The following is a 24,077-nucleotide window of genomic DNA, read 5'->3' as shown; positions in this document are numbered from 1 at the left end:
AAAAAAAACCCCTCAAATATGTAAATGAAAAAAAAAAAAGAAAATACTTGGGCACACCTTAGTCCTCAAAGTAATATCCTTGCTTTTTGATACTCTAAAGAGGTCTTGTGCAGCAGATTTACCCAATAAAACATCTCTTTTGATCTCTTGATTGCGGATTGTGGATCCAGGCAAGACAAAATCCTTGACAGCTTCAATCTTTTCTCCATTAATCATGATGTTAACTATTGGTCCAGTTATGAGGATTTTGGTTTTGTCAAGGTAGCATGGGATACATCTACTTATATCTCATTGGGTGGAATAAGTCACATGGGGAAGACCAGGATGGGGCATTGACAGCACCCCTCCCTTGGAAGGGACCCTGTGGAGTGAGAGTGATCTTTTGATGAAGTGTAATCTAGTACTTACATTACCTCCTAAGAGCTCCCACCTCCTAGCATGCATGCCCCTCCTCTGTCACACGCCTTGAAATGTTTGTGTCTGGACAGTATAGAGTGATTAAAAAGCTGCAGGAAAGCATCCCTGCCCCAGAGATGGTTCCGATTATAGAATATGTGTTAAGGGATTTCACTACTAAGGAGAGCTTTTCAGTACTGATTTTTCTAATTTGGGATAGGTGGGCATTAAAGTTTGTTGTGGCAGTCTGATTATTTGGGACAGGCCTCCTCCTTCCCTCTGCCTCAACCAGGAGGTACCTGTCAAGAACTTTGCACCCCCCATTTTCCTGTCTACTGAGGGAGCTGCCAGAACTGTGTGGGGCATAGGCCTGGTTTCCCATGGTTTTCCCTGTGACCTCAGCGACTCCACTTTGGCCCCTTAGTCCCTTGCTGCTCTGCACTTGGCCTTTACTTTTTCCTCCCCCGGGGCCCCTTCTTTCCCCTGGGTTTTGTCATGGTCAGCAGGGATTGGCTTTTCCTTGAAAATAATTCCAGGAATGTCTTTTAAGTTCCTGATGGATTGATGCTACTCGTGCTCCTCTTTGTTCTAAAAATTCTACTCATTGAAATCTCGGTGGGATGGAGGGCAGAAAAGGGGTGATCATTTTAGCTCAGTTACCCATGTAGGGCCAGAACCACCAGTGTTTTCAAGTGGAGGCATCATTGTTTCACAAGGACAAAGATCGGAGGGGAGGGAGAGAGGAGCTATGTTAGACCCATCACCAGCATGAGCATGAGCTTTCTTCCAAAAGCAACTTTCCTGAAGAGACTATGTTATTAAGAATGCACATGCATGGTAGGTGGTCAGCAGGTAAGCGACTTGCGAATCCACTGCCAGTGAGTCCATTCTGACTCATAGCCACCCTAGGGGACAGAGTAGAACTGCCCCTGTGGGTTTCTGAGACCTAATCTTTCTGTACAAGAGCAGAAAGCCTCGTCTTTCTCTTTGAAGTAGCTGATGGTTTTGAACTGCTGACCTTGTGGTTAGCAGCCTAATGTATAACTCACTACACCACCATAACTCCTGAGTGACTTGCCAGAGAAGATCGAATGTATACCTCAGCAGAAATACCAGTTTCCATAGATCACAGACTGTTGGTGTTGCTGGTGAATAGTTGTAACGGATTTCTCATTTCCTCTTTTACTAAAATAAGAATCCTAAGAAGGTTTGGGGTGTGTCTGTCATGTTTCTCAGTGTATGTCCAGAGCCTAGCACAGTACCTGACATGAAGTATGCATATGGACAACTTTGGTTGAAATAATGCAAATGCTAAGCATGGGAGGAAAGATAAAACGTAGGGAGAACCTGGGGAACTCATGAGAAAGTCCATCACATAGATTGACTGTCAGGTAGAGGCACGGAGCAAGCACTGTCCTATCAAATAGGGAGTTTCCAGCCACACCAGTGCAGGAATTGAGTCATGCTGGTTCCTCCTACTTCCTGGTTCCTGCAATGAAGTCTAGAGGGGGTTGGACTGTGTTTTGAAAGTTGGATATCCAGCCACTGAATGCTGCTCTGCCATGGGGTCACAGACCCATGTAGGGCATGCTGCCATTACTAAATCTCCATGATCACTTATCACTTCAGAGCATATATGCCAATTCACTCAAACAGCTAGCACCCACATTTATTCACATGTGGACATATTCTCGCTGTGAAGTTTACTTCGGTGGAAATGCCAAGACTTTAGTATTCCTTGAGAGCTGCCCCCCATCAATGACTGACGGGAGTGGATATGTACATGGTTCAGGTCCTGAGATACTTAAGGTTATTGTGCCAACCTAGTAGATAAACACATGTGGGATTAACTAAAGGGTGGAGAGATAAATGGCTCCGTGAGCCTTGTCTTTTTAGTTCGCAGGCCTCTTGCTTCCTGATGGTCAGACCAGGGTGCAGTTGCCTTAGCCAGTTCCCTGCTTCAGCTGGCAAGGCTCACTTCTTGCAAGACATCCCTGAGGAGAAGTCACATAGATCTCTATCCTGATGCAGCCCTGGGTGCTGGAGCAGCCTTGCGGAGGGAGACCCCTGCTTGCGCTGAGATGCTTACACGCCCACTGATTCAGCTTACCTCCTGCAGTCAGCATCATTGGGTGTGTTTTGTGAGATTGAGGAGGACTTTGTGGATTGGTGTCGGACATGTGGGCTAGTGTTGAACTTGTGGGCCTGGACAGAACTGGGTTGGGATGCTTTCTTGATGTATGCTTGCCCTTTATATAATACTCTCTTATACGTATGAGTTTCTGTGGCTTTGTTTCCCTGGTTTACCCAGACTAACACAGGTCCTTTGTCCTTGGGCAGGATAACTCAAAGGTATACGGAGCATCCCCAGTAGGCCGAAGCTCCAGTCTCCCACTGGGGTAATTGACTTGACAGTCAACGTCCTCTTTTCTAAATGCTTCCCTGCCTCAACTTCCCACTCCCTACCAGTGTTTCCTACACCTCCTAAATAAACTACTTGCCATTGACTGCTCGTGTCGGGGACAACTTCTAGGGATGCTCAAGTTTGCCACTCTACTAAGGGTCACGGGAATGGGGCCATGGAGTGCTGCAAAATCTACAGAGCTTGAGCATTGTTGGGCGTAAACCTTCAGTACTTAGGGGGCACTGAGTTTCTTTAAAGGGTGTTGGGGAAATTTGAAATGGATAAGAGTGGTAGTTGAATAGCATGATGATCATGCTGAATGGCAATGAACTGCACATGCGAAGACTGTTGAAATGGAAAATGGTTTACCCTATACACGCAAATTTAAGTTGTAAAAGCATAATATCAAAAATAGCATATGAGCACTTATTCTCCAGGTGATACAAATGAGTAATGTGCTCGCTTGCTAACCAGAAGGTTATTTGCTAACCAGGAGGTTTGTGTTCACTGAAGGCAGCTTGGAAGAAAAGCTTGGTGATCTACTCCTTAAAAAAATCAACCATTGTCAGAGTGGAGATCCAAAGTCCATCTGTAGATAATTGGACATGCACTCCCAGAAGGGTCCCAAGGAAAGAACGAGACAGCCAGGGTGTAGCACAGCACCAATGGAACATATGACATTCCTCTAATTCAGTGGTTCTCCACCTTCTTAATACTGCCACCCTTTTAATACAGTTCCTCATGTTGTGGTGACCGCCCAACCATAAAATTATTTTCGTTGCTACTTCATAATTGTGACTTTGCTACTGTTATGAATCGGGCAACCCCTATGTAAGGGTCCTTCAGCCCACAAAGGGTTCGCAACCCACAGATTGAGAACCGCTGCTCTAGTTCTTTAATGCTTTCTCCTCCCCACTAGCATGTCCCCAGTTCTATCTTACAAATCTGGCACACACACACACTGGTACAGATAAGAGCTCTCAACACATGGAATCCAGGACAGATAAGCCCCCCAGGACCAGCAGTGGGATACCCTGAACATAGGGGGAAGGTGTGGGTAGGAGGGGGAGAAAAGGGGAAGGGACTACAATGACACACATTCCTCCCTCCCCAGGGGGGACAAACAATTACATGGATGAAGGGAGATAGCGGTCAGTGTAAGATATGAAAATAATAATTTTTAGTTTATCAGGGGTCCATGAGGGTGGGAGGGGGGGGAGGGGAAAAAAGAGGAGCTGATACCAAGGGCTCAAATGGAAAGAAACTATTTTGAAAATGATGATGGCAACATATGTACAAATATGCTTGATACAGTTGATATGTGGGTTGTTATAAGAGCTGTAAGAGCCCCCAATAAAATGATTTATTTATAATTTTTTTAAAAGTCAACCATTAAAAACCCTGTGAGTACCCTTCTCCTCTGACACACACAGGGTCACCAGGAGTTGGCGTTGGCGTTGGCGTGATGGCAACTGGTTACTGGTGAACTGGTTTTTATAAAGCCATTATATAAGCCATTCCCAAATAGCTCTGGGAGATGACAGAGTCATTTTTAAGGACAGTTGAAACTGTTCTGGTCATATATTGTCAGTGATTCACGGTGCCTGCAGGATAGGGTCTTACCTGACTTGTCTGGCTGAATTTCATAGCTCTTGCTATAGAAAGGAGCCCTGGTAGCTCAGTGGTTATGTACTCTGCTGATACCCGAAAGGTCAGCGGTTTGAACCCACCAGCCACTCCACTGGAGAAAGATGAGGCAGTCTGCATCCCAAAGACTCATAGCCTTGGAAACAACTCTCTGGCAGAGTGCTGCTCTCTCCCTTGAGGTTGCTATGAGTCTAATTAGACTCTGGCAATGGGATTCTTCTTCCTATAAAAGGATGCTGATCCTTCTGGACATAGCCTGGGGGTTACCTCCTCTGCTCTTTTGCTCACTGGCTTCGGTGGCTTATCTCTAAATCTTCATTGTTTCTGCCTCAGAATCAAGTGCCCTGGGCTCCCCCCAAAAGCTCCCGAGGGCTGAATGAATGAGGGCGTGGAGGGAGCCATCCTATTGACCTGTGATCTTTGCTTCTTTGCAGATATCTCCGTGAGCCTGCTGACCCTCGTGGTCACTGCCTGTGGCCTCGCTCTCTTTGGTGTGTCTCTCTTCGTGTCTTGGAAGCTCTGCTGGGTTCCATGGCGAGAACGCGGTCTGCTCTCTGGTAGCAAAGACAACAACCAGGAGCCTCTTAACTATACGGACACCGAGACCAACGAGCAAGAGAACAGCGAGGACTTCCTAGACCCTCCCACGCCCTGCCCCGACTCCTCCATGAAGATCAGCCACACCTCCCCTGACATTCCCCTCTCAACCCAGCCAGGGCTCCAGGAGAACTGTGCTCATGGCATCCGAGTCCAGCGCCAAGTCACAGAGCCGACCTCATCTGCTCGGTCAGTAATGCTCTCTTCCTTTCTGAAGGAGGATGGTCCCTGCCTTGCCCCTCCCTTGGCAGCACTGGCATTGGTTAACCAGGGAGTCTGCAACCTTCTAGCTGTCTGTCCAATACTGGAGACGTGGATATGGGGAACTTGTTTCTTCCTCAGCTGGAATTAGCTTCTGAGTCTCTATTTAATATCTGCTTAGCTCATAGTAGCTCCCTGTGACAGTATGAATGATGATATTATATCAACTATGAGGATCCTTGGTGGCATAGTGGGCTACTCCATGGGCTGCTAACTGCAAGCTTGGTGGTTGGAAACCATCAGCCACTCTGAGGGGGAAAGATGAGGCTCTCCACTCGTGGTAATGATTCAGTCTCAGAAACCCACAGGGGAATTCGACTCGGTCCTATAGGTCACCATGAGTCAGAATCCAGTTTGTTTTTCTGTTTTGTGTGTCAACTACTATACTAAGAACTTCATAAGCTAATGCTTATGTTGAATGCTTATGCTTATTTGATAGCACACAACTTTGTGTGATATGGATACTTTCACTATTTTTTTTACAGAAGAAGGAACTTAAGGAGATTAAGCACCAAAGTGCCCAGAACAGGATTTGAACACTAGTTCAACCCACACCAGAACCTGACCTCTTAGCCATTGTCCTCTGCTGCCTTCCTCAAAACTCAGACTCTCAGCCATCGAGTTGATTCTTACTCCTAGTGAGCCTGTAGGACAGAGTAGCACTGTCTGCATAAGTTTCTGAGATGTAACCCTATGAGAATGGGCAACCTCATCTTCCTCCCCCAGAGGGCCTGGTGCTTTAGAATTTGTTCCCTGTGCCCCTCACCTAGCAGTTGTCATGCACAGGTTCACTTCACATGTCACAGTGTGGCTGGAGGTTCGTGCCCTTTTCCAGCTTTAAGGGAGCCAATGGAATACCCAGGCTGTTTTAGTTCCAGAGTACTGCTGTCACAGAAATGCCACAAGTGGGTGACTTTAAAAGACAAAGATGTATGTACTCAGAGTCCAGCAAGTTAGAAGATCAAATTCAAGAAGTGACTCTGGTGGAAAACGCTTCCTTGCCTGTTCAGCTTCTACTAGCCAACTACCCTTGGTGTTCCTGGCCTTGTCAATTCCATCTGCTTTGTCATTATCAGATAGTCTGTCTTCTCCTTGCCTAGCCTGCTTCTGTATCTACTCCACAATGTTTTATAGCTCAGAAGTGAGTAGATGGAGGACACATCTTAACGCTGTGATGTGGCATTGTTAAAATATGAGAAAATCCATGTCCCAGATGGGATGACATCAACAGGGTTAGGGGTCAGGATTCCAGCATATATTGTGGAAGACACAATTCAGGCCATGACGCCAGATCTAGGGTCGCTCTCTTCCCAGTCTCTGGATATGCCATGCTCCTGAGTACCAGAGAGCGAACAGTGTGATGGTACAAGCATGCACTCTGGGATCCCGTGAACTTAACCGTGGGATCTTGGACAAATTCCTCCACCTTTGTATGTTTTAAATTTCTTTTCTGTTCAAGGGGAATAGCAATGGTGCCGACGTATAAATGGTGCTTCACAACGTGACTGCCACTTTGTTTTACTCCTTGCTGTTGTCCCCATCATCATGATTGGGACCAGCCTCCCCTAAGGCTCGGGTTTGACACTAAACAGCCAGTTCCAAACCACTGGATGTAGGAACGCATTTTCAATAAGAGATTTCAGGGAAAGAGACTCAGGAAGCAGCTTTCTTTAAAATGAAAACATTTGCTTGAGTGATAGCCAGAGGAATTGCATGTGCTGTGATTTGGAAAGTACAAGCACAGTCTGAGAATATGGTTTTTTAATCTTTTTTATTTATTCTCTAGAAACAGACATAAGATTTCACCCTTTTTATGTTAATCAAGTTTATCCTAGAGGCTCAGCTCATTCACATTAAGTGGGATGGAATATGACAGTGTATAATTTAATTTTTTTCAGAAATCTATTTTAGCATCATTTCCATTTCTGAATCAGAGCTGAGCCTACACTGTTCCTCTGTGAGGAAGCGGTTGGTGGTTTGCCACTTGATGTAGAGAAGTCCTTAGCTTGTAGCATGAGAATCTCTCTTCAGCCTTACGGCTTCAGTGTAACAGGAACTGCCATGGAGTTGGTGCAGGCGTCGAGAGCCATACTAAAACCCTCCCAATCCTTTCCTGACTAGAGCCTTTCACATAGAGGCACTGTTGAAATCGTCTCCTGCCTGCTTCTACTCAGAATGTAACTTTTCTGGTCTGGGTCCCACCAATATCCAAACTAGACCCCAAACCAAGCTCACCGTCATCGGGTCTCTTGGGACTCGGAGCAGTCGTATGGACAGAGTAGAACTGCTGTAGGCAGCTTTCCGAAACAGTAAATCTTTATGGGAGCAGAAAGCCTCACCTTTTTCCCTTGTCGCAGCTGGTGGATTCAAACTGCTGACCTTGTGGTTAGCAACCCAAATGTGTAACCCGCTATGTTACCAGGGCTCCTTCACAGGGATAGTACTATATCTCTAGTAGTTTATAGATCTGGGGACTCTGCCATATTTATAATGAATTGATAGCAATAATATCCCTATCTAACATTTATCCCAGAAAAATGGATAAACATTTTGCTGTGTGAGTCCATAAATATAACCCACATATAAATATAAACTATAGATATCTTCACCTTGGATTTGGGAAATTTGGTGTAAGACACAAAAATAAAAGAGAGGATTTGGGGGCATTAGCTCGGTAAAATGCATTTTAGATTCACGTTTATTTTAATTTTAGCATTGTGCAATTAAAATGATCTTACTGGATAGCCAAAATAACTGAACTGCCTTAAGAAGAATAAACTCTTTCTAGCTCTACTTGACCTAATACTGACAATTAATTTGCAGCATTGCACATTTAAAACCTTCATACCTAAATTACTACTGACCTAGTTTTAGGAGTTCTGTCTGGAAATACTTATCTTTGCCTCATGGTCTCACTATAGTATGAGTGGTGTACAGACTTCTAATTTATTCTTACTGACAGGGTGGAAAATGAATGAAAATTTCTCCGGCGCGCTCAAACAATTTAAAGTTCGTAAAGTGCTGTATGTGATACCATTTGTGGGGAGGGGCAGGTACTCTTTGCTGAGTGAGATTAATTGCTAGAGGCTGCTTTTCTCGTTACCCATTTCTTCTCTCGTCTTTCTCATTATGCTCCTTGCTCTGTGCCGTGTCTCCCTCCCTCCCTTCTTGCCCCGCTCTTCCACTGTCTCTTTCCCACCATCCCGCTCTCTTATTTTCTATCCACAAAAATCCAGTACGCCCTACTGGAAGATCCCTGATGACAGTGGTTAAGTGCTCAGCTGTGGACCAAATGCTTGGTAGCTTCAACCCACTTAGCAGGCTCCACCGAAGAAATGCGTGGTGGTCTGCCAGTAAGGATTGAACCGAACCCAAACTCACTGCCACCGAGTCGATGCCGACTCATAGCAGCCCTACAGGACAGCGTAGAACTGCCCTGTGGTTTTCTGAGACTTAGTCTTTACCGGAGTCGAAAGCCTCCTGTGTCTCGCGAGGAGAAGCTGGTAGTTTCCAACTAACTGCGCACGGTGAGGATCACAGCCCAATATGTAACCACTGCACCACCAGGGCTAGAGGCAGTTCTGCTCTGTCTCGGGGGTAGCTATGAGTTGAAATGGCCTTGATGGCACCTGACAACAGCAACATGCCTTACTGCTTTCTCCCTGCAGCCCTTGTCACTTGTCCCGGGTGTCCTTGATCCGCGACTCCCAAGACATTAGTGGTCATTATGGGCATGCTCACCTGCCACAGAGACTGCCCTCGCTTCTGCAGCAGCATTTGCATCAGAAATCTTAATCTCCCTTGGCCCTTTCAGGGCCATTTTGGGATGTCTTAAAGATAAGCTTTATTTTATCTTCTAGGAATATTCCTTATCAGGGTGACACTTGTTATACGTTAAAATCAAACATGGTAGATTCTGTTCCCAGTTAGCTCCATGTCTCTTTAAAGCCACTGAAAATCCGTGTGAATTCTCTTCAGTTTGAACAGAATCCCTTTGTATAATGACCCTAATAACTTGGATAGGTGAATATTTTAATTTTCACAGAATTTCTCAGCACAGGCGCGTTAAAATATCTCCATCCTGAACCTATGAAAACCTCTGAATCCCCAGAATAGAGAAAATTTTGAAAGGTCATCTAAGGCATTTCCTGGTTCACATCCCAAGATGCACGAGAGTCTATCCTGTTTTCTTAAGCTTTCTCAATCTTTTTAGGTAACATTTTGAGTTAAAGAAAAAAAAAAACAGTTGTAACACCACACCTGTCTCAGGTCTTTTAAGGCTCTGCGTAATGTCATTATATGCCCTTGTCAACCTCACCTCCTGGCCAAGGCGACTAGGTTGCACAATACCAGAGATCACCATTCACAACAGACTCCCCGGAACAAAGTCTTACCCTCCAGCCACCCCAACTTTTTAAAAACTTCTGTCCACATATCAATCCCATTCTTATGTTGATGCAGTTTCCTCAGCGTGGGCTGCTTTTTCTTTCTCTTTACCTTGCCTTGTTCCTTTGTAACCTTCTTAATTTTTAAACCATTTTATTAAGACATCATACCATTCAGTAGTTCAGTCATATCAAGCAGTGTGTACAATCTCTACCACAATCAATTTCATAATATTTTCTTCCTTCTTGGAGTCCTGGATATCATCTCCCCATGAACCCCAACCCTACCTTCCTTGCCATACCCCCCAGGAACCCTTATTCTGGTTATTGGCTCTATAGATTTAATGTCCCAACTGAAATGTCACCTCCTCAGAAAGGGTCCCTGACCACCTGAGTGTGTGTCCTGTCCTCCATAGAGTCCCCCTTGACCCCCACTTAGTTCTTTCTCGTGTTGCATTGTTTTTACTCCTTTACAGGACTGAGCTATTTCTTTTTTAAAAAAACATTTTATTGGTGATTAATCCAGATATTAATATCATTCCATAGTTCAGTCACATCCAGCAGTATTGTACAATTGCTACCACAGTCAGTTTCAAGACATTCTCTTCCTTGAACTCCTCGATATCAGCTCCCTGTTAGCCCCACGCCCTCACCGTACTATTTCTAATTAAACAACTATCCGCTTCTTTGCTGCCAGTCCGGCGCTCTTAATTATGAGCTCTGTGTGGTCACATCTGTTTCTATGCAGATCCCTGGTGCAGAGTGGATTTTGTAAAATGAATGAATAAATACACTGGTCAGCATTAGGTCACTTTTCTTTGGTTCTACTGGCAAGAATGGCAAAGGGCCAGATGTATAACCGGAGGAGAGCCTGTAATGATGTGAGGCTGGCTGAAGGCCAACCGGGTCAGGCCTCCCATTCTTTAAGACCCCACATTTAGACTTCTGACCTTATCTCTGGATAAGAAATCCATAGTCACAGGAACACAGTGACCGGGTTGGAAGAAGACGGCCATTGCACTTTGAATTTGAGTCCCATTACTGGCTGCAGCTCCAGTAGTAAGTGGACAGTGGCTGCAACAATGAGCTGAAGCATAAGAACAGTTGTCGGGGTGGTGGAGGACCAGGCAGTGTCCCCTTCTGTTGTGCATCGGGTGACTGGTTGGAACTGACTAGATGGCACCTAACAACAATAGCAAGGATTAAGTCTATATAATGATGTTTGAATCACTCATTTAATGATTTCTTCAGAATAGTAAACAGCTTCAAAAATGGAAGTTCCCTAAACTTCCCTTAACTTTTATGCGACCTTGAAACTCAAGATACTGTGTTTTTTCTCTTTTTTAGCTGTTGCTGACTTTTTTCCGACTCATGGTGATGTGTGTCAGAATAGAACTGTGCTCCATAGATTTTGTGATGACTGTGTTTTAATTTTTTTTCAGAAGCTGATTACCAGGCCTTTCTTCTGAGGCTCCTTTGGTCAAACTTGAACCTCGAAGCTTTTGGTTAATGCATTATATTTGCACCGCTCAATGATCCTATTTCCTCTATTGTGGTTTAATTATTTGAAATTATTATGTTCATCCACCACTTGTCTGTCAGTACTGTGGTGGGCTGTGTATTGCTGTGATGCTGGGTGCTATGTCACTGGTGTTTTAAATACCAGCAGGGCCACTCAAAATGAACAGATTTCATCAGAACTTCTAGACAAAGGACAGACTACAGAGAAGGAGTAGGGTGTCCAGTTCAGGGGAATTAGTCACCGGAAACCCTGTGGAGACATTGTCGGTTACTGAAAAGCTAGTAACTAGAAGCAGAACACTGTCAGAGAGAGTGCCAGCAGATGAGCCCCTCAGGGTGGAAGCCCACTCTGATTATGATGAAGAGCTGCCTTCTCCAAGTAGAGTTCACGCTGAGGAGGCTGATGAAGTAAAGCCTGTGAGCCTAAAGCCGTTGGGACCTTCGTTAGCTGAAGGGACATGACTCAGAATGAGAAGAAACAGCTGTGAATATCTATTAATTATCAAGCTTGGAATCTAATAAGTATGAATCTAGGAAAATTGGATGTCATTAAAAATGAAGTGCATAAAGATTGATAGTCTAGGCATTAGTGAGCCAAAATGGACCGGTGTTGACAATTTTGAATCAGAAAAGCCTATGTTTTACTATGCGAGGAATGACACAAGCAAGAGGAATGGCATTACATTCCTCATCAATAAAGGACATGTCAAGAGCTATCTTGAAATACAATATTCTCTGATAGAATTCTGTCTATCTGCATTTAAGAAAATGCAATCAACACAGCTATTATTCAAATTTATGTACAAAACATGAAAGCTAGTGATGCTGAAATTGAAGGATTCCATCAACTTCTGTCTGAAATTGATCAAACATGCAATCAAGTTTCAATGATAATAATTGGTGATTGGGATGCAAAAGTTGGAAACAAAGAGGAAGGAACAGTACTTAGGAAATAAGGTCTTAGTGCTAGAAGCAAAGCTTGAGAGCGCATGGTAGAATTTTGGCAAGACCAATGACTTACTCAACACAAATACCTTTTGTCAGCAACACAGAAAGTGACTATTCACGTACAGTTTTCCAGACAGAAGCACAGAAATCAAATTGACTATAACTGTGGGGAGAGACAATGGGGACGTTCAATATCAGAAGCTAAAACCAGGCCAAGCACTGGCTGTGGAACAGACCTTCAGTTGCTCTTATGTAAGTTTGTTGAAGCTAAAGAAAATGAAATCAAGTCCACGGGAGCCAAAATACGGCCTTGAGTATATCCCATTCAATTTTACATGAATGACAAGAGACTGATGAGCTGTGGGATAGCATCAAGAACACACATGTTGAATCCAATAGGTCCTTAAAATGACAGGAAAGAAAAGATCACAGTGTTATGTCAGAGGAGATTTAAAACTTTCTCTGGACTGAAGAGTATCCAAGACAAATGGAAGAAATTATGGAGTCAAAGAGCTCAACAGAAAATTTCAAAAGTCAGCTCAAGAACTCAAAGTAAAATATTGTAATGAAATATGTACATTCCTACAGTTAGAAAACCAACAAGGAAGAAGATGCTCAACATACCTTAAAGAACTCAAGAAAAGAATGAAAGCTTCAAGTTTTAATACTGAAAGATACTATGGGCAAAATGTTGGGTGATACAGGAAGCATCCATAGAAGATGCAAAAAATACAGAGTCACTGTACCAGAAATAGCTCATCAACATTCAACCATTCAAGAGATAGCATATGAGCAAGAACTAATGGTACAGAAGGAAGAAGTCCAAGCTGCACTAAAAGCATTAACCCAAAACAAGGCTCCAGGAAGTGATGGAATACTAATTGAAATGTTCCCACAATCTGATGAAGCACTGGAAGCACTCACTCATCTATGCCAGACAATTTTGAATATAACTACTTGGCCAACTGCTTATAAGAGATCCATATTTGTACCCATGTCAAAGAAAGGTGACCCAACAGAATGCTTAAATTATGGAACAATACCATTGATATCACATGTTAGTAAAATTATATTGAAGATCATCCAATAAGAGTTGCACAAGGACATTGCCAAGGATCTTCCAGAGGATTCAAGCCAGATTGAGAAGAGGATGTGGGACAAAGGATATCAGTGCTGATATCAGATGCATCTTGGGTGAAAGAAAAGAATACGAGAAAGACCCAGAACAAAAAATCATATCAATGTGAATGAGGCGGAGTGCAGAGGGGAGACCCAAAGCCCATCTGTAGACAATTGGGCATCCCCTTACAGAAGGTCACAAGGGAAGAGATGAGCCAGTCAGGGTGCAGTATAGCATCGATGAAACATGCAACTTTTCTCTAGTTTTGTAATGCTCCCCCCCCGCCCACTATCATGATCCCAATTCTACCTTACAAATCTGGCTAGACCGGCGCATGTACACTGGTACAGATAAGAGCTGGAAATAGGGAATCCAAAACAGACAAACCCCTCAGGACCAATAATGAGAGCAGTGAAACCAGGAGGGGAAGGGGAAGGTTGGGTGAGAAAAGGGGAAGTGATCACAAAGATCTACATATAATCCCCTCCCTGGGGGACAGGCAACAGAAAAGTGGGTGAAAGGAGATATTGGTCAGTGTAAGACATTAAAAAAATAATAATTTAAAAATTATCCAGGGTTTGTGAAGGAGGGAGGGTGGAGGAAGGAGAGGAAAAAATGAGCTGATACGAAGGGCTCAAGTAGAAAGAAAATATCTTGAAAATGATGATGGTAACATATGTACAAATGTCCTTGACACAGTGGATGTATATATGTATTGTGATAAGAACTGCATGAGCCTCCAAAAATGATTTTAAAAAATATAAAAAAGATGTTTACTTGTGTCTTATTGACTATTCCAAAGCATTCAACTGTGTGGATCATAAAAAACTATGGATAACCTTGAGAAGAATGGGAATTCCAGAGCATGTCATTGTGCGCACGCAGAATTTGTACACGGATCAAGGGGCAGTTGTGCAAACAGAACAAAGAAATGCTGCATGGTTTAACATCAGGAAAGGTGTGCGTCAGGCTTGTATCCTATCACCATACTTTTTAACTGTACGCTGGGAAAATAATCAGAGAAACTGGATTATATGAAGAAGAATGAGGCATCAGGCTTGGAGGAAGGCTTATTAACCTGTGATACGCAGATGACACAACCTGGCTTGGTGAAAATGAGGAGGACTTGCACTGGCTGAGGAAGATCCAGGATTGCAGCCTTCAGTATGGTTTACAACTCAATGTAAAGAAAATAAAAATCCTCACAACTGGACCAATAGGTAACATGATGATAAATGAAGAAAAGATTGAAGTCAAGGATTTTTCCTTGCTTGGATCACCAGTCAATATATATGGAAGCAACAGTGAAGAGATCAAATGACACATTACACCAGTAAATAAGCAGCACAAGATCTCTTTAGAGTATTGAAAAGCAAAGCTGTTACTTTGAGGACTAAAGTCTGCCTTTCCCAAGTCATGGTATTTTGACTTGCCTCATATGTATATGAAAGTTGAATATTGAATAAAGAAGACCAAGAAAGTGGAAAGGGGGAACCGATTACAAGGATGTACATATAACCTCCTCCCTGGGCGATGGACAACAGAAAAGTGGGTGAAGGGAGACGTCGGACAGTGTAAGATATGACAAAATAATAATTTATAAATTATCAAGGGCTCATGAAGGAGGGGAGAATGGGGAGGGAGGGGAAAATGAGCTGATGGGCTTAAGTGGAGAGCAAATGTTTTGAGAATGATGAGGGCAATGAATTTACAAATGTGCTTTACACAATTGATGTATGTATGGATTGTGATAAGAGTATGAGCCCCTAATAAAATGATTTTTTTTTAAAAGCTTAAAAACAGAAGTAGAAATTGGACACTGTGCTTAGAGGCTCCTTGGGTCAATCAGCCCAATGTTTTTCTATATAGTTTTTACCACTTTGCCAAATCTCCCTAAACAATAGATCGTTTTGTTTTGTCTGTTTTTAAACACTGTAAAATAAATTTAAGCATTTAGAGATGAAATTTAAAAATCTAAAATAAAGCTCGGGTATATTCTTCTGTGAGAAAAAAAAGAAGACGACCAAGAAAAAATGATAAATTTGTCTTATGGTGTTGGTGAAGAGTAATGAAAGTCCCATGGACTACCAAAAGCATCAACAAATCTGTCTTGGAAGAAGTACAGCCAGATGCTCCTTAGAGGCAAGGATGGTGAGCATGTGCTTTAGACATGTTGTCAGAAGAGACCAGTTCCTGCAGAAGGACATCATGCTTGGTAGAGTGGAGGGGCATTGAAGAAGAGTAAGTCCCTTGAGATGGATTGACACATGAATGTAACATGTGTTCAAACTTAAAAGTAATTATAAGGATGGTGCAGGACTGGGCAATATTTATTTTAATCGTGCATAGGGTAGCTATGAGTCAATCAGAGCTGCCTCCACAACAACATCAACTATGTTCATAAGGATCCCCTGGGTGGTGTACACTAGTGCTTAACTACTAGTTTGAAGCTTGGCTGTTGAAGTCCACTCAAAGAAAGACAGACCTGTTAGAAGACAGGTCTGGTAATATGCTGCTTAATGCCTAGAACACCCCATGGAACAGTTCTGTGTACACATAGTGCTGTCATGAATCAAAGACCACTAACAACAGCGATATGTACATGACATGCATGTATGTACTCTACACGTATGTCTAGAGTAGCAGCTGCTATGTGCCAACTTCTGTATGTGCTAAGTCTTTTGAGAAAACTAAAGAAAAGCACCAGTTATATTGGTGGTCAGATTGGTCTTTAGAAGGCTAATCTGGCAAGAGTGTATAACATGTGCAGCACAGTGGTGCCGACTGCAAGCAAGGGGTCAATTTAAGCCTATACTGATGAATGCTTGAACACTATTTGAAATGATGGAGGTGGAAAGAGGCATGGAATGTAAGCAGTATTGGGGAAAATGTTGATAGACACAGGGTTACCTCAGCTCACACAGGATATACGGTATTGGAGGTAAGACACCAAGGATCCAAACCTGTTTAACTCAGGGTTGAAGGACAGAGCTCATGTATTGTGTCCAGCTGTACTTCACTACATTCCTCCACTGGCCCCAGGGCCTATGCCTCTACCTGCAGTGTTTCCGCATCTGAGAAGTACCTGAATTCCAGGTCAAGAAGTCCCCAGATTCCTGGTTCTTCCTGACTTTGTCAGGTAATTTAGTCTACCCCTTGTTTGCCCCTTTCCTCTCTCTTGTGTCTCTCTTGAGACTTATGACAGCCCAACTCTATTCTTTCCACCAGGAAAGTTTCCAAGAAGGGAAGCAGTACTGTGGTAGTTACACATTCTGGTGTCAATTTGAGGATTCAGAGTGAAGGGGTGGAGTTTAGCCTGTCAATCAGGTTGTAGCTTGATGACCTCATTTGGAGGCGCTAAGGACATAAATAGCTTGCTGGAGGCAGGTCACATGCTCACTCCCTGTGAGACATTTCTGCAGACAAGGCACATAGACCTAGGCTAGTGCCCTGAGCTGGAGAAGCCACGTGGAGACCCCTGCCAGCACTGAAATGCTTACAAGGCCCCTGGATGCACAAGATTTCCCACCCACTGGCCTGTGATTGTCCTGTAGTCAGCATCATTGCATGTGTTTCGTGAGTCTCAAGAGGAATTTATAGGTTGGTATCAGACATTTGGGCTAATATCGGACTTATGGACTTGATCTGGGCTGGGATGTTTTCTCAATATTCAATTGCTCTTATATATAAAGTTTTTTCCTATACACGTGAGTGTTTATGGATTTGGTTCTCTAGTCTACCCAGACTACTACAAGTACCCTGTCTCCACTGTTTTCTCACTTCCCTGCCTTGACTTGAACCTAGGGAAGGTGATTTTGAAATCCTAATTTGCCAAGATGCCATCCCATTAGAGAGCTGGGAGCCAAGATAAACATTCAATGAGAGTGGGGCATTTTTTTTTTTTTTTTTTTACGGACAACACCCACGTCCTGGCTTTCTTATCGCTCCATCCTTTTGAACCACCTCCTCTTTTCCTCACTGGTGCCCAGTGAATACCAAGAAGGAGGACCCCACAGAGCTCTTCAGAGACTGTGCTTTAGGCCGGGATCCCCACTGTGCCACACTAACTTAAGTCAGTGGCATTACAATCCCAAACTGTTCCCAGGAGCTTCTAGTTGGCTGTACTCCATGATCATATCCAAACACCTCATCTACACTGGGAAGGGAGTCCCATACTCCTGTTTAGCATCTTTCCCTCCTCTTCTTGACTTGCTTTTTCTTCCTCCATTTGTATAGACTGACACAGAATATAGATTTCCCGTGTCCTCTTCTTCTCTTTCATATCCCTGTGGCAGCCTCCCTGCTCTACCTTCTCTTTTCTCAGCCCAGAGAGTTCCAGGGGTTCTGCAGGGAAGTTAAGAGTTACCCTCCTCCAGCTGCACAGGGCTTCTCTATTCTACCCTTAACTCCCATAATCTCCAGTTCTCTCCTGAAAGGAAATTGCAAGCAATCCAAATGGAGCCCTAGGGAGTGAGAAGCTATCAGGCCTGGTTACAGTCTTTACTATCAGCTTTCAGCCACTACTTTACAGATAGATTCAATTGTGTTTTTCAAATAGTGTCATTTTAATTGGGAGGGAAAGCGTCAGGAGTAAAGCCAATATTACATAACATGTGGGTATAGAATGACATTCATATTTGTGGCTGATTTCCAGAAAGCATCAAGGGCTGTATTGGATTTTTGTAGGGGGCTGCCTGGCATTTTGGCTCTGAGGACATGACGTCTCATTTGGGGCTTTGAAACACAGAGCTCTCCTTATGTGTGCCTTCCCCACCCCAAACTCTCTGTAAAGCTACTGTACTTAGAAAAAGCCAGTAGCAATATGTTTCTCTTCAGATTTCAAGTCTGAGAAACTGCATAAGTAAAGCAGATTATGTGCCTTTGCTAAGTAGCCACATCATGTGCTTTAAATTAAAGATGAAAATTATATATATATGTATATATACATACATACAGCACCAGTGTTTACTTCAGCACTTTTTTTTTTTAATATGGAACGCTTCAAGAATTTGCATGTCATCCCTGCACAGGGGCCATGCTAATCTCTGCATTGTTCTGATTGTCATGTATGTGCTGCCAAAGGGTAGTTTTAGGAGACGTTGAGTTAGTGTTGAGGGTAGTTTTAGGAGACGTTGAGTTTGTGTTGAGGGTAGTTTTAGCAGACGTTGAGTTTGTGTTGAGGGTAGTTTTAGGAGACGTTGAGTTTGTGTTGAGGGTAGTTTTAGGATACGTTGAGTTTGTGTTGAGGGTAGTTTTAGGAGACGTTGTGTTAGTGTTGAGGGTAATTGGAGATACTGAGTTTGTGTTGAGGGTAGTTTTAGGAGACGTTGAGTTTGTGTTGAGGGTATTTTTAGGAGATGTTGAGTTTGTGTTGAGGGAATTTTTAGGAGATGTTGAATTAGTGTTGAGGGTAGTTTTAGGAGATGTTGAGTTTGTGTTGAGGGTAGTTTTAGGAGATGTTGAGTTTGTGTTGAGGGTAGTTTTAGGAGATGTGTTTGTAATAAGGGAAGGAGAATCCCTTGGGAAAGGAGAGTGAAAGTGGTTGCACGGCCTGAAGAAGGTAATCAGTGTTACTGGATTTTCCGGGTAGGAATTATTAAATTCGCACACTTTTGAGTGTACAAGCTTTCTCCACAGTTAAGAAAAATTATGGGACCAAGTTTAGTTTTTGTTTTTTTTTCAATTAGCAATAATCGCGCCTCGGATAAACCTCACTGGCTACGATATTGCCACTGCGCAAAGCTGACCAAGTTTAGTTTTAAAGACAGAGGTTAAGACAAAAGGTTACTGTGGTGACTCTAAAGCCCTTACTCAGAGAACAAGTAACTTGTCAGGCAGAGTCTGCTCAGGAGCACCTTAGGGGAGAAGCTGTGGTCTCAGTCTCCTGACTGACTGTAGATGCAGGCTTCTTCTTCCAGCACAAACTGACCCAGAGAGGGCTTCCAGGAGGTGTTGAAGGTGTGCTTCTATTTCTCAACAGCGCCACTGAGGAGACAGCACGTAGCATGCTCAGAATCGGTGGGATGGGACTGAGGATGAGAGTACCTACAGCCCTTTAAAAAGAAGGAAAGAAAAAAAACATTCTAGAGAGAGGAAGCAGCAGCAGAGGGGGACAGAGCTGGTGCTAACCCCTCATGACCTCTGCCCAGGGCTGGGTACTTACTCCTACATCCCGGTTCTTTCTGTGTCCCTTGAACTCCTACCAAGATTAAAGTCCTAATCTCTCGTGACAAAAGTTCCTCTTCTGAACATGGGAATGTCCTGATGGTCAAGCTCAGAGGGCCATAGGCTTTAAGCACGTTCACAGCATCCCCTGCTCTCCCTTCCCCACACGCCATCACAAAGATAGGGAGAAACATTAAGATTGTGGATTTGTCTATAAGGAATTACAATCTTACAACCGCTTGCAGAGCACGTGTAATTTGCTTGGGTGCACACGGGGTGCATTTACCGGCTTTAAACGTTGTTGGTTGTGACAAGTTCAGGTGGCTGCTCTGTGATTATGCTCTTATGGTTCCACAGGGGTGGTAAGTGATCAGGAGAGAGGATATTTTAGAAAGAAGAGGAATGATCAGTAGGAAAGCCTCTATGATGACAAGGGACAGTGATTTCAAACATGTTTTGGGGCCTATTAATCCCATTTTTATGTCTTTATTTCATAAAGCAGTCTTAAGAATGGAAGTGGAGATGCATCCAAATGTTTACCTCTCCAAGTATTTATCAATCCCTTAGAGACAGAGCGTCTGTTCCCTTTCACTTTTTAGCAGAAAGGCAATTTTAATGAAGGTTATTGAGTGACTACAGACAATACAATGTAATGTGTGGGGTTAAAGGGAAGAGGGAACCCCACAAAACATAGGTTCGGTAGGCGCAATCGCACAGCGATAATAAGTAGAGATTATAGTAAAATCATAGAGAGCATGAGAGTTAAAGGATGGAGTCAAGTAATGGAGTCAGATGCAATTCATAGTAGCATCGCTCACCTCAGCCCCGCTTGATGGTCCTTGTGGAGAGGGCTTAGCCATCAGAGAAGCCACTGCCTCATCCTCCTTAGCCACCTTCTCCAGCCACCCTCTCGAGAACCAGGGAGCCTCATTATTTATTGCTAACCACGCATTATCTCACTTTAGGGGGATCTGATTACAGAGTCATTCATCACAGAAAGGGGCAATACAATTCATTCTAGAACAAGTTTGATCATTCTGGTGTCTCATACAATAAAGCGGGCAATTACTATCCTGGGAGGCATGCAAGTTGCCTGATAGCAGACAATAACCTAAGTCACAGGGAGGGGTAGCGACATAGGCAATACAATCAATAGGAGGGGGATGACCTAGGGGTGTGCCCACATTTGTTGTGGGATAAACAGTGGTGTCTGCTTGATCTAGACAGCTGATAATGGCTACCTAACCTTGGTCATCTTTGGGTGGGTTTGCCCTCTCTGGTATCTCCTGCAAGTGAACAGACCACCACTATCCTTATCAGAAGGGAGTGGGTCTTATTTAGGGTGAGTCAGACTAATAGTCTAGATGGCTGATGTTGGGGAGAATAACCTGACCTACTTTTGCTGCCTAGAGAACAATCATTCTCATGCTAAATCTGGCATATATTTTGGGGAGACAACTTAAGAGAAATCCTTCTGTTCCCCGCAGTAATGACTGAACTCTGAACTGAAAACAAGCAAAAGTAAGGGATCAGGCATCAAAGAACAAAAACTCAAATCATTGTGAATGAGGGGGAGTGCGGACTGGGGACCCATCTGTAGGCAACTGGACACCCCTTTACAGAAGGGTTGCGGGGAGGAGATGAGCCAGTCAGTGCAGTGTAGCACAACTTTCCTGTAGTTCCTAAATGCTTCCTCCCCCCCTCACTATCATGATCCCAATTCTGCCTTACAAATCTGGCTAGACATCAGTACAGGTAGGAACTGGAAACAGGAAATCCAGGACAAATGATCCCTTCTGGACCAGTGCTGAGAGTGGTAATACCAGGGGGATGGAGGGAGGGTGGGGTGGAAAGGGGGAGCCGATTACAAGGATCTGCATATAACCTCCTCTCTGGGGGATGGACAACAGAAAAGTGGGTGAAGGTAGACATCGGACAGTATAAGACATGACAAAATAATAATTTATAAATTATCAAGGGTTCATGAGGGAAGGGGGAGTGGAGAGGGAGGGGGAAAATGAGCTGATGCCAAGGCCTTAAGAGGAGAGCAAATGTTTTGAGATTGTTTAGGGCAACGAATGCACAAATGTGCTTTACACAGTTGATATATGTATGAGCCCCCAATAAAATGATTAAAAAAATTTTTTTACCAACAACCGCATATATAAAGACTGCTTCTCTCAACTTGTGACAATCCACACAGATAAGGTAGTTTTAAAAGAGACTTCTAACCCAAACCAGGAAGGTTAGACTTGCTTAGGTATGTCAATAGGTAGTTTGGTAGATGAATGATATACAACTGGGTGGGTGGGTAGATAAATAGATAGCAGCTGTCAAGTCATCTCCAACTCACAGTGACTTTATAAATAAAAGAACAAAGTATCGTTCAGTCCTGTATCAACCTCATGATTTGCAGCACTTAAAGTCCGTAGTTTCAGCATCTGTGCCAGTTTGCTTTCACTGAACATCTCCCTCGCCCTCACCCAGACCTCTCTCACCAAATATGACGCCTTCCCCCAGCAGAGTATCCTTCTAGGTATTTCTTAAGCATGCAAGGTGGAATGGCCTGTTGTCATCTGTAAAATGTTCATTGGCTAATTTTGTAAGGAGATCTCCAGGCCTTTCTCCCTAGTCTGTCTCAGTCTGGAAACTTTGCTGACATCTGTTCACCACGAGTAACCCTGCTGGTATTTGAAGTATTGGCGCCAGAGCTTCCAGCATCACAGCAACCATAGTACACACCATAGTACAACAAACCGATAGCGAGTGGTGCAGACTTTCGTTAACACATAGTTAACCTGCAAATGTCGGACTCCAGCCTTGAATCCTTAAATGCATTTTTTATAGCAGCTCACTTTGAATTTTCATGCCCTTTAATGATTGTTTCAGAAATAAATCCTATCTCCAGACCACTAATTGCCCGCATGGTACAACAAAAGCAGACATGCTCCGATCACATGCATTCACAAACGAGCAACAACAATGTCCCTGTGATGGAATTACAGATTTTGACAAAAAAGAACATGCATTCTTTAAAAGCTATAAGGTATACTGGGATGTCCAGGTAATTTAGAGAAAAAGGTTCATTCTCCTAAAGGCAATGTTTAGCTAGTAGATTAATCTCAGGATGTAATTATATGTAGAGGAGAACAATATATATATATATATATACACATATATATATATATATATATATATTTAAAGTTTGTGTATATATTTATAGTTCAGCAGTCAAATAAAAGGGGACTTCAAAAAGGTGGTGGAAAATGGGATTGAAAAGGTGACAGAATTTTTCCACGAACCTTTGAAGCCCTCTTGTACATTATTTCGTGGCATTTTAGACAGTCTAGAAATTGTATTGAACCTCTAAAACCCCAAGATCACGTTAGCAAGTTCATTTCCTGGTATCAACCCTCAATTTTAAGCCTCAAGCCTTAGGGAGCAGCTTATTTGAGTACTTTGAATATAGGCCAAAAACAGAAAGCCCACAGGTCTAAGCTTTTAGTGGAACATAACCGTCTACCTACATCACAAGTTTCTGAAAGGCCGGTAGCTAATGAGGTTTATAACTTTGTTCTCTCTTGCTCTTCACTCAAGGCATAATTCAATCCGAAGACAACTCAACTTGTCAAACCCAGACTTCAACATCCAGCAGCTTCAAAAGCAGGAACAGCTGACTGGCATTGGTCGAATCAAGCCGGAGTTGTATAAGCAGAGGTCAGTGGATAACGAGGATGGGAGGAGAAGCAACAGCAAAGCCTGCGGGAAGCTCAACTTCATCTTAAAATACGACTGTGACTTGGAGCAGCTCATCGTGAAGATTCACAAAGCTGTCAACTTGCCAGCCAAGGACTTCTCGGGGACCTCAGATCCTTATGTCAAAATCTATTTGCTTCCCGATCGTAAAACCAAACACCAGACTAAAGTTCACCGAAAGACCCTGAACCCCGTGTTTGATGAAGTGTTTTTATTCCCCGTTCCCTACAATGACCTTGCTGTGCGGAAGCTCCACTTCTCCGTGTATGACTTTGACAGGTTCTCGCGCCATGACTTAATTGGCCAAGTGGTGGTGGATCACTTCTTAGACTTGGCTGACTTCCCCAGGGAGTGCATCCTTTGGAAGGACATCGAATATGTCACCAATGTGAGTCCCTCATTTCTTCTTTTGGGGAGGGGGCAAGGGTGGGTGGGTAGGTCAGTGGGGGACTTATTGGGGAGCATGGAAACAGATTACTTATACCATATTTTATTGGGGGGAGGAGTTTAAAATCCATGTCAATATATAGGTATGCCTGTTGTTAGAAAGAATAACAACCCAGTAACCATTTAGTTGCCTCCAACCCATGATAACCCCGTGTCTATCAGAGTAGAGCTGCTCTACTCTGCTTTTTCCATGGCTGCTTTTCAGAAGTAGGTCACCAGGCCTTTCTGCTGAGGCACCTTTGGGTGGACTCTAACTTTCTGTTAGAAGTCAAGCAATGGACATTTGCACCACACTCAGGAGCTCCTTTTTTGTTTTTATTTATTTATTTATTTATTTTCCCCCCCTCTTTTTTAACATTTTATTAGGGGCTCATACAACTGTTATCCCAATCCATACACACATCAATTGTGTAAAGCGCATTTGTACATC

General features: G+C 43.4%; 1 protein-coding gene, 1 non-coding gene and 1 pseudogene across 2 annotated transcripts in view; 1 reads left to right on the top strand and 2 right to left on the bottom strand.

Annotated features, from left to right (window-relative positions):
• The first annotated feature begins 4,823 nt into the window (after positions 1-4,823).
• SYT9 (synaptotagmin 9) overlaps positions 4,824-24,077 on the top strand; it is a 164,607-nt gene continuing 145,353 nt past the window's right edge. Inside the window, exons 1-2 of the mRNA XM_004716429.3 lie at positions 4,824-5,233; positions 23,042-23,588. Coding sequence (XP_004716486.3) covers positions 4,824-5,233; positions 23,042-23,588 — 957 coding nt within the window. The remainder of the gene's footprint in view (positions 5,234-23,041; positions 23,589-24,077) is intronic.
• LOC115869938 lies at positions 18,265-18,366 on the bottom strand. The gene has a single exon (XR_004046453.1). It is a non-coding gene; the product is annotated as a U6 spliceosomal RNA (small nuclear RNA).
• Positions 18,905-19,023, bottom strand: LOC115869922 (annotated as a pseudogene).

This window comes from Echinops telfairi, unplaced genomic scaffold (assembly GCF_000313985.2).
Source record: "Echinops telfairi isolate 266 unplaced genomic scaffold, ASM31398v2 ScPeMD7_60;HRSCAF=208, whole genome shotgun sequence".
NCBI classification, from domain to species: domain Eukaryota; kingdom Metazoa; phylum Chordata; class Mammalia; order Afrosoricida; family Tenrecidae; genus Echinops; species Echinops telfairi.
Note: the sequence above shows the minus strand (reverse complement) of the source record. Positions and strands in the feature narration are given on the sequence as shown.